This window comes from Labeo rohita, chromosome 11, assembly GCF_022985175.1.
Source record: "Labeo rohita strain BAU-BD-2019 chromosome 11, IGBB_LRoh.1.0, whole genome shotgun sequence".
NCBI classification, from domain to species: domain Eukaryota; kingdom Metazoa; phylum Chordata; class Actinopteri; order Cypriniformes; family Cyprinidae; genus Labeo; species Labeo rohita.
Genome location: NC_066879.1, coordinates 2592700 through 2604342, shown reverse-complemented (window position 1 = coordinate 2604342; position 11643 = coordinate 2592700). Strand labels below are relative to the sequence as shown.

Below are 11643 nucleotides of genomic sequence, written 5' to 3'. Positions count from 1 at the left end.
CCTCAAAAAACATAATTTCTTTACGATTACGATGATAAAAAGAAAGACATCATCTTGGATGACAAGGGGGTGAGTACATTATTTGTAAATTGTTGTTCTGGAAGTGGACTTCTCCTTTAAAGTGTTATCTGATCTAATCAAAAATATACAAGATAAATATATTGCCAATAAATTATTAACTTTGTCATATAAAATAATGGCATTTTTAGTAATTAAAACTGAAATCATTCACAGCAAAACAAAGTTATACATCAACCAAAACGATAAAACAAGTTCTCTCATATTTATCACAGTAACAGTCCTTTATTCCATTTACTTTTTGTTTAATAACAGACTTGATTGCTTGAAACCTGATAATGCTCTTGCATCTGCATTTAGACTTCCCCTCCCTTCAACACAAGCGTAGTAACATTTTTCCAAAATGTACAGTAGGATTATCTTTTGAGCAGGTCTACATAAATTCTGCAGACATTTCCCAAGTGTCTTCCATCCCTCAGGAGAAAGCAGTGAGCAGTTGTGAACATACAGAGACCAAAACCATGGTTAACAGTGACACGTTGGTGCATATATTTGTAATGTGGAATAAACACAGTATGTATATAATCACAGTTTTTTTTTTCTATAAACATTAATTATTGCAGAAGTATTGACAAGAATAGCTCACAGTATGCAATTCCCCTCTGTTAGTGATTTTCTTTTAGGTTACTGCACTAGAATGCATAGAACATACAATATTGGATGACTGTTTTTCATGACGTTTCAAATGCATAATTAAATAATTATTTTTGTGTTATGCTTTTGATTGGAATATACACATACTGTAGATCAGATTTAATGTTACATTCGCAATGCTGTATGATGACAATTTATAGAGACAGAAAACCCAGAAGCTCACATTCAGCGAGCATATAAATATATGTCAAAGTCATACAGCATAAAAAAATAACTTGCTGAAAATCCAACACATCCTGATAACCATTTAAACAATAAAAAAAATTAAAAAACGGTTCATTTTATTGATCAAGCATCATTTCAGTAAGTGGAACAAAACGTCGAGTTGCTTTGTTTACTGCGTCCCAAGGCAAAATCCTGAAATTACTTAATATAAACATAATATAGAAAAGATTTACAACCTTTAACAATACAATATGAATGTCAAATAATGTTCCACACAGGAGACTGAGAAATTGATTTAAATAAAGTAATGTGAGTCATGACACTCTAAAAAAATAAAAATACATATTTTTTATATTATTATTTTAATTTATTCTTTATATAACATTTCTTTAACCTCAATCACTCATTCTAAGACAGCAGTATAACTATCTTTTGTCAAGTTAATGATGCCATAAAATGTCACCTAAATGGGCAAGTCAAGAGAGTCTTTTAGAATATAGTCAGTTAATATTGAAGACTTGAAGGTTGAAAAAGCAAGGCGGTTGATTTTTTTTTTTTTTTTGCTACAACCCCAAATGGATTTCAATTTGGTATGAGGCCATATTTGGTTTATTATTATGGCATGTTTTATTCTGCTTTGTTCAGCTGTTTTGACTTGGGGTACACAATCCAATTCTTTTATGAACTGTTCAGGTGTGGGTATCTTTCAAAATAATATGCTTCAAGCTTTCAAAAGTCCTGCATATGACAGTCGAAGTGATAAATATTCATAATTAACAAGCAAACACTTGATCAAATATTATTTAAAGTCTTAGAGTTGCTGGCCAGCTTATTAGGCCATCAAGGATATGTAGCTTCTTGTCATCCATTTGTATACGTTCTCACATAATTCCTTGAAAGTCATGCATGAATTCCAAATGGAAGCCCAAATCGTTAAAGTCCCATAAGTCCAAAAAAGCTGTGAGCTCAAAAAAGGTATTTCTAATTCTATGACCGCATGAATTTTTTAACACTTTCAGCATTTTTTTTTTGTTAAATCCACTCTGAATTAAATGTTAAACTACTGACATTTATACAAGACTGAAGATAACTCAAGACTATTGTTGATATGGTGAAAGTCCTCTGAATGGTACAGAACATTGTATTGACACCAGATGATGGGAGATTGTCACTAAAATGGACAGATTGGAGGGTGATGGCAGAGGACTGCGTAGGTGATTTGTTTTGAGCAAACTGTTCAGTAGCATATAGCACACCTCATTTCAGCTGAAATACATAGAGCCAGAACTGATCTTCTGTCCATGTTCCAAACAGCATCTTCTAGTGATCAAGACTGGAACAATTGGACAAATGCACGGAGAGAGAGAGAGAGAGAGAGAGAGAGAGAGAGAGAGATGTGCCACAGTTGAGTCAAGCTCCAAAAAAATGCAATTGTTTTACTACAGAGATAAACACTACAATTCAAATAATAATAAAAAAAAAACATTATGTTCAAATATCACCTTCATGGACAATAAGAAATGTTGTATAAATTCAGTTTTTAATAACCAAAGTACTGTATGTTTGCTGTACCTCATTTGTTCGAAGTTTCTCTTCATATGAAGAGTCAGTTTCCCTGACCACTATTGCCTTAGTCACCAGCATATCAGGGTGCTGCTGTCTGGCCTCCTGTATTGCCATGGCGAGAGCCTGCAAAAAGTTAGTTTTAATGGCAGTAAAGAGATTTTAATATACATTAAACATTACATTATTTGCTTACCAACAAATCATACTAAATTAAAAAAAGTTTCAGGTGAATTTTGTACTAGTAGAAGAAAATTAAGAAAATATATATTTATAGCTGCAAGCAGTGATTACTGTCAAATCATCTTTGTCAAATCCAGGTTCTATTTACCATAGAAATATGATGTTTTTATAACATTTATGACTGTTATAGCGCCAGCTGTGGTCGAATTTCCCTAAACTTTGCATGCTTGTTTAGAATCACCTGTTGCATGTGCTCATCCGGTTTTGTGGAGTTTTGAGTTTTTGTTTAGGCTTATAGGCTTTTTGGCTTTGCAAAGGTTTAATTTCAACGTGTTTTGATAATTATTGACCTAGAGAGTCCAGAGAATTGCACTGCGGTGTTTTTTCCAGACTGAGCGAAAAACCTAGGTCTAGTTTGCAAAAGTAGGTTTTTCACATCTTCTCAATCATTTAAAAAACATTTGATTGACAGCAGTGGTTCTAGAGGGAAAGTTGTTCAGAACGAGGAGGTCTATCATACGATACAAATTTCTCATGTATGTCATGAGTCAAACAGACCCACCGAGTTTTGTTCCGATCGGCCTCCATTACCTTGTCTAATGGGTGTTCAAAATTCATCAGCCAATGGCGCTATGTTTTTTTGAGATACGCAAATGTCCCCATAGACACTTGTGGCACTCTGCGCCAAGACCGTGCACAGCGAGATTCATGTTGACTGGACAAATGGTTGCATAGTTATAGCCATTTTTATGTTTTTTCCCCTCTTATAGCCCCACCAAGTGGCCAGTCTCCATGTTTTTTTCCCGTGACCTCAGCTTGAGCTCTTGTGTGCTGAGTTTGGTGGAGATATCTCATTCCATTCAGGAGTTATAGGCATTTAACTACAAGTGGCCTTGCCCCCTTCAAACATTTTGGCACCCCTTTGCGACGGCGAGTCGAAAGTTTTTTTGTTTTTTTTTTGATAATTATTGATATTCACTCTCCAGAGAATCTTTTTGCACTGGTTTGGTTCCAATCGGGTGAAAAACCTAGGACTAGTTCCCAAAAGTAGGTTTTGCAAAAAATGCTAAATACCCGAAAAATTTGTTAAGTTATGAGCGATTTTGTACTTTCGATCGCTGTAGCGCCCCCGTCAGGCCGATTGGGGCAAGCCTTGGTCACGCTGTAGACAGTGTGAGTACTACCATCCCTCCAAGTCCTTACGACTTACGGTTTGGTCTGCACAATCAGTTTTACATGGAAATTGCTCATCTGTGGCCATTCTAACAGTTACAGCAGGGTTTCAGCACTATGCACCTGAACCCCTAAAAATAGAGGTGAATGTGGTTTAGCAGCCTGGACATTGTCTTTCATTAGTCAGGGTAAGCAACCATGAAAGGGACCTGAAAGGGACATTTATTTACCGCATGTTAAAATTTGTCTTCCTTCATGTTTAAGAACTACATACTTGACAATCACTATACACACATTACATATGAGTATGTGTGTCTTTGCTTACTTGATGTTGATCCACATCATCATCTCCTGTTATGATGATCCTTTTTTCAATCCTGGTCTCTGCAAAACCTCCTTTCACTGTCTGAAAACAGTTAAAAACACTAAAGTATTACATTTCTGACAGCTGCTATTTTGATAGTCTTTCACCATCAACAAATGTATAAAGCCTGCATATTTAAAGCTTTAAATTACAACTTCACCTTATTAATGTTATGTCAAGCTGTATGTTAATGGTTACATTGCTCTCAACTCAGGGTGACATGTCTCTTACCTTGGTCACTTGAGTCGTGGTTGCTGAGGTAATGCTTTCTGTAGTGACGGTGAGAGGAGAAGCAACAAAGTCTCGTTCTAGACTGTTTGACCTTACCTGAAATACAAAAATGTGTTATATGTTTTACTGTTAAACAGTGTTGCCCCTTACCCCTTTGCAAATGTATAAAGTAAATAAATAAATAAGCTGGCCAACATGGCCAAGATTAGAGATAACCATACCCATAAATAGAAAAGGAACCCTTTTGTCAATTCTAAAATCTACCGACAGTCTTGTCAAAATTGAAAAATAAGTGAAAACAAGCTGTTTTATATAATTTCATCCACACAATCTCATTTGTCGTAAACTGCATTACATATTTGCATTGTATCTGTACTGTATCAGCCACCTCTATACATCAGAACTGGCCATTACAAAAAACATACTATTATTTGGAGAGTGATTTTGTGCACAGACTCACGGGGGACTCTTTTGCCTCTTTAACTCTGCTCTCTTCCGGTTTCTGCAACAAACATGAAAAGAGAATCAAGAAGTGCCAAGGCAAAACAGAATTAAGTCTGTATTAAGTTAAAATACAGTCTCTTCGCCAGCAGATGGCATCATAGAGCAGGAGACAGTAAAGTGCTATTTTCAGCCATATATATATATATATATATATATATATATATATATAAATGCAACACCTAAACAAATAAGCACAGCTAAGCAGTTGAACAACTGTGTAGTGCTAAATACAGTCAAACCAAAAATTATTCAGACAAGATATAATTTTTGATATTTTTTTTTGTATACTAGTGGGTTCAGGACACTAGTTCATTTATGTAAATGAGGGCAGCAAAATAATTAAAACTGTGACATTTTATACCCAAAAATTCTTCACAGAGTGGACCACCAGTAAAACTGATAAAAGTTGGGGATTTGACACTTGACCATGTTTTGTTACATGCCTTTCTATCTAAGTTATTATTAAGAAAATTATCAAAATTAATTTGTTCTGACACAGTTTGGTCACATTTGACTGCCAAGGAGTATGAGAACATATTAATGTCTTATTATCACTCCCCAGAATAAGATGTGATTGCAAAGCGTAGTCAGTATAGCTTATACACAATGAATGCACATTATGTGTTAATAATTCCTGGAAACTGCTGCAAATATAGTGAAAGTGCTGTCTCTACTTAAACCCATTCAAGCATATTGACTGTGCGGAGTTGTTTAGGCTTATAACTCATAAGACATGGGCAATAGAGTTGCAAATGGACTTTGCACGCTTATTTGCCCCTAAATTCTTAAGTTAGCATTTACAGCAGTTTTTATGAATTTTCATATCAAATTCAGCAACTGGAGCATAGCATATCCACAATTTTTTCAGTATAGATATGGATTCAGTAATGAAGGGAATGGTATTATAGTTATATTCTTACATGATCAGAGATGTCTTTGACAAGAGCCTCAGATCCATTAGAATGCAGTTCCATTTTAACTTCTCCTTTTCTCAACATCTGGGCTGCACTCACTGCACTGGGTTCTTTCTTGGCAACAGGGGGCTGATGAATAAAAAAGGACAAAAATGGTTGTATTAGTATGTGGGGTATACTATATGTCTGTTGAGTAATATTACATAATACAAATAGTACTATTAAGTAAAATCCCTGACCACAAAACCAGTCATAAGTGTTAGTTTTTAGAAATTGAGATTTATACATCATCTGAAAGCTGAATAAATAGGCTTCCCATTGATGCATGGTTTGTTAGGATAGGACAATATGGCTGAGATACAACTATTTGAAAATCTGGAATCTGAGGATGCAAAATAAACAAATCAAAATACTGAGATAATTTCTGGCTATTGTTACAAATATACCCGTGCTGCTTATTGCTGGTTTTGTGGTCCAGGATCACATACATAACAAATTTAAAGGCAATGATCTACACATATACATTATGTGTATGCGATCAGTGATGACACTTTTCAGATGATGCAAAAAAAAACAAAAAAAACTTTGTATTAAATACATTTTTATTCCACAGTAAAACAGAGGAGGTTAATTACAAAATGTTATTATTGGCCATTTAATAAATATATAAATTAAATCAAATAAAACATTTTCCTACTGCTATCTGCTTTTTTTGTCTAGAGGAGTCTGGTAATTTAGTTTTTTTAAATAATTAATTTATTTTTATTTTTAAATTCAAATTCAAATGTTTGCAATGGATTTCCTATTGCAATCTTCACTTCATAAAAAATCTCTAATACAAAACCATGATTGAATTGGTGTGGATGACTTTTTTGATTTAGTAATGTCCTATGATTACATAATAACACAATGAAACAATGAAGTAGAATGAAAATAATGGAAATGAACAAATCCAAATATGTTACCAAAACATAAATGATATTCACTGATAGAAAAAAGGCACAAAACAATTTGCAATATGACAATTTAAAACAAGTAATGAATGTCACAATTGTGTAGATGTCTTCCTCCTGTCTATGGAATACAAACTAAAACACCTAAACAAATAAGCACAGCTAAGCAGTTGAACAACTGTGTGGTGCTAAATACAGTCAAACCAAAAATTATTCAGACAAAATATAATTTTTGATATTTTTTTTTTGTATACTAGTGGGTTCAGAACACTAGTTCATTTATGTAAATGAGGGTAGCAAAATAATTAAAACTGACATTTTAGTACCCAAAAATTCTTCATACAGTGGACCACCAGTAAAACTGATAAAAGTTTGGGATTTGACACTTGACCATGTTTTGTTACATACCATTCTATCAAAGTTATTATTAAGAAAATTATCAAAATTAATTTGTTCTGACACAGTTTGGTCACATTTGACTGCCAAGGAGTATGAGAACATATTAATGTCTCTTTATCACTCCCCAGAATAAGACGCGATTGCAAAGCGTAGTCAGTATAGCTTATAAAACACAATGAATGCACATTATGTGTTAATAATTCCTGGAAACTGCTGCAAATATAGCGCAAGTGCTGTCTCTACTTAAACTCATTCAAGCATATTGACTGTGCGGAGTTGTTTAGGCTTATAACTCGTAAGACATGGGCAATAGAGTTGCAAATGGACTTTGCACGCTTATTTGCCCCTAAATTCTTTAGTTAGCATTTACAGCAGTTTTTATGAATTTTCATATCAAATTCAGCAACTGGAGCGTAGCATATCCACAATTTTTAGTATAGATAGGGATTCAGTAATGAAGGGAATGGTATTATAGTTATATTCTTACATGATCAGAGATGTCTTTGACAAGAGCCTCAGATCCATTAGAATGCAGTTCCATTTTAACTTCTCCTTTTCTCAACATCTGGGCTGCACTCACTGCACTGGGTTCTTTCTTGGCAACAGGGGGCTGATGAATAAAAAAGGACAAAAATGGTTGTATTAGTATGTGGGGTATACTATATGTCTGCTGAGTACTTGTTTTGTTACAAACAGCAATATTACATAATACAAATAGTACTATTAAGTAAAATCCCTGACCACAAAACCAGTCATAAGTGTCAGTTTTTAGAAATTGAGATTTATACATCATCTGAAAGCTGAATAAATAAGCTTCCCATTGATACATAGGACAATATGGCTGAGATACAACTATTTGAAAATCTGGAATCTGAGGATGCAAAATAAAAAAAAAACAAAATACTGAGAAAATTGCCTTTATAGTTGTCTAAATGAAGTTCTTAGCAACGCATATTACTAATCAAAAATTAAGTTTTGATATATTTACGGTAGGAAATTTACAAAATATTGTCATGAAACATGATCTTTACTTAATATCCTAATGATTTTTGTCATAAAAAGAAATATCGATGATTTTTGGCTATTGCTACAAATATACCCGTGCTGCTTATGGCTGGTTTTGTGGTCCAGGATCACATATATAACAAATTTAAAGGCAATGATCTACACATATACATTATGTGTATGCAATCAATGATGACACATTTCAGATGATGCAAAAAAAAAAAAAAAAAAAAAAAAAAAAAAAAAAAAGCTTTGTATTAAATACATTTTTATTCCACAGTAAAACAGAGGAGGTTAATTACAAAATGTTTAGTTATTATTGGCCATTTAATAAATATAAAAATTAAATCAAATAAAACATTTTCCTACTGCTATTTGCTATTTTTGTCTAGAGGAATCTGGTAATTTAGTTTTTTTTTTTAAATAATTAATTAATTTTTATTTTTAAATTCAAATTCAAATGTTTGCAATGGATTTCCTATTGCAATCTTCACTTCATAAAAAAATCTCTAATACAAAACCATGATTGAATTGGTGTGGATGACTTTTTTGATTTAGTAATGTCCTATGATTACATAATAACACAATGAAACAATGAAGTAGAATGAAAATAATGGAAATTAACAAATCCAAATATGTTACCAAAACATAAATGATATTCACTGATAGAAAAAGGCACAAAACAATTTGCAATATGACAATTTAAAACATGTAATGAATGTCACAATTGTGTAGATGTCTTCCTCCTGTCTATGGAATACAAACTCGCCCTTACAGGTTCTGTATCTTGATGACCGTGACCTTCAAGGATGTGTTCACTTCCAGGCGATACATCTTGCAATTTCATATGACAAGTGGAGTGAGACTTGGGAGTGCTGTCAAAACTCTCGCTGCCCAGCTCAACTTTGTCCTTCTCGACCAGCTTAGTCATGCCTCTAGAAAATTCCTCCATGCCACTGTGTAAGTCCATAATGACAGTGAAATCCACCTCAGCTTCCAGGCTTGAAGTGGAGCTGACAGTCATACTTGAACATTTTCTCTCGATGGCCAGGTAGGTGTCCTTCAAACCAGCAAGCTCACGATTGTAATCGTCCTCCAGGGCAGAGTGAGGCTGCTGCTGTTGAAGAAAGACAAGGGGCAGCGGTTTTCTACATCACATTTGAATGAAATAATGACGGAGATGTGATGACATCATGGGCGTGCTTTATGAGCTGATGATCATGCTTGAGTGAAATGATCCAGTGCGACGTTCCAGTCATGAGATCATATATGTTGATCCATTCTGTTCTCACAACAGGTAAATATTGGTATAGCGTTTTTATATCACGATAATTGCTGCAGATTTTCTCACGATAAACCAGTACTGTATTACCACGGTACTTAAGTACATTATTAAACACGTTAAAAAGAACCTTTAGATTTTGTCTCTTAATAATAAGTTTAATGAATTTTTTTAATTTAAAAAAAAAAGAAAATGTAGATACAATAACACAATACACAATAAAAATGTAGGCTATAACGTAAACGTAAACGTAAATTAGGGCTGTCAAATGATTAATCACAATGAATCGTCTACAAAATAAAAGTTTGAGTCTGCCTAATAAATGTGTGTGTACTGTGTGTAATATAAATATTTTTATTCATATATATATATATAATACAAATTATATGAAAATTATAATAAATACATATATTTATAAATATTTCTTAAATATATACAGGAATGTGTTTGTATTTATATATACATAACAATTACACACAGTACACAGACATATATTAGTCAAACTTTTATTTTGTATGAGATTAATCGTGATTAATCGTGTGACAGCCCTAGTTTTGATTAAAGTTCAAAACAATGCAACTACAAGACTAATAAATAATCAGAACATTTTCAAACAATATAGAGATAGAAGATGTAAGAATGTAGCAGTGTATACAAAAAAGGTGTCTTTGAGAAACACCGTAGCGAATACGAAAATCTAAATAGATGTAATGCCACGCCAGCAGAGGGAGCCCTCACCCCAGTACTGCCTGCATGCTCCCTCTGCTGCTTCTACTGTCACTTCCTGTTTGGCAGTATATAAGGACTCACCATGTGCTTGCACCTCGCGAAGTATTGCCAGTTTCACCTGCCTTACCGAGCGTTTCTATATTTACTCTGTTGGATTACCTGTTGCTACCTTGCTTTGTTTATGGACTCTTGAGTTTACGGATTACCCCTATTGGATTGTTTGCTGTTTCTGGACTGACTTCACGGTATTTGACCCACTGCCTGCTTTATCTCTCTGCTGCTTGGATTACGTTTATGTGTTGTATGCTGTTGGACTGCTTTTCTGGTAATCGACCCTCTGCCTGTTTCCACGTTTATGTGTGCTGTCATTTGTAATAAACTTCCGCAATTGGATTCAAACGCCGCCTCAGCGTCCTCATTACAGAATACTTCGCCTCCCCTGAATCCAGCGGAAGTTACAGCATACACAACACAACAAATCATGAACCCAGCAGTATCTCGTCTCATCTGCCTTCGTCAAGGCGACAGGACCATAGAGGAGTATGTTGAGGATTTTTGTGGACTGTGTCATCTAGTGGATTTTAATGATGTGGCACTAAAGGACTTTTTTCGTTTTGGGTTAAACGAGCCCATTAGTTCAATTCTGCCAGGGGGGAAAATTTGTTGGTCACTGGAGAAATATATCGATCATGCCCTGCTCTTAAGCGGATCACCATACACTGTTGGGATTGCGGACGAGGGACCCCGCAATCCCACAGTAACCACCACACCACTGCCTGTTCAAGCCACATCCATCAAGCCAAAGCCTGCTCACGCCACGCCTGCCGCTCCAGGGCCTGCTCACGCCACGCCTGCCGCTCCAGGGCCTGCTCACGCCACGCCTGCCGCTCCAGGGCCTGCTCACGCCACGCCTGCCGCTCCAGGGCCTGCTCACGCCACGCCTGCCGCCACGCCAGAGTCTGCACGCAAGATGGCTGCCGCCACGCCAGAGTCTGCACGCAAGATGGCTGCCGCCACGCCAGAGTCTGCACGCAAGATGGCTGCCGCCACGCCAGAGTCTGTCCACAAGATGGCCGCCATCCCAGAGCCAGTCCACAAGATGGCCGCCATCCCCAAACCTGTTCACAGGATGGCCGCCATTCCAGAGCCAGTTCACAAGATGGCCACTGTCTCCAAGCCACGCCACCTGATGGCTCACGTACTGGACTCGCCCCTCATGGCCGTAAGGGCAGCTAAAATGGCAGCTACCCTTGATTCCAGTCAAGTTGCCGCTGTGTCAAGTCAAGCTACAGCAGCTGCTCCAAAGTCCAAGGCTTCCAAATCAAGTCCAGTTCCAGGGTCAAGTCTAGCTACAGAGCCCGGCCAAGCTACAGAGCCCGGCCAAGCTACAGAGCCCGGCCAAGCTACAGAGCCCGGCCAAGCTACAGAGCCCGGTCAAGCTACAGA

General features: G+C 36.1%; 1 protein-coding gene across 8 annotated transcripts in view; it reads right to left on the bottom strand.

The window, feature by feature from the left end:
• Positions 1 to 281: 281 nt before the first annotated feature.
• The window catches only part of LOC127172903 (band 4.1-like protein 1), a 69640-nt gene continuing 58278 nt past the window's right edge, over positions 282 to 11643 (bottom strand). For 3 of the 8 annotated variants that reach the window (XM_051122410.1, XM_051122412.1, XM_051122415.1), the window contains 8 exons: positions 8962 to 9303; positions 7669 to 7791; positions 5836 to 5958; positions 4872 to 4913; positions 4412 to 4507; positions 4142 to 4222; positions 2470 to 2586; positions 391 to 2230 (listed from right to left, as the gene is read on the bottom strand). In XM_051122410.1, the coding sequence (XP_050978367.1) occupies positions 2225 to 2230; positions 2470 to 2586; positions 4142 to 4222; positions 4412 to 4507; positions 4872 to 4913; positions 5836 to 5958; positions 7669 to 7791; positions 8962 to 9303 (930 nt within the window). In that variant the 3' untranslated portion in view covers positions 391 to 2224. Of the gene's footprint in view, positions 2231 to 2469; positions 2587 to 4141; positions 4223 to 4411; positions 4508 to 4871; positions 4914 to 5835; positions 5959 to 7668; positions 7792 to 8961; positions 9304 to 11643 lie in introns of all 8 variants that reach the window. The other 5 variants (XM_051122411.1, XM_051122413.1, XM_051122416.1 and 2 more) reach the window with 4 other exon arrangements.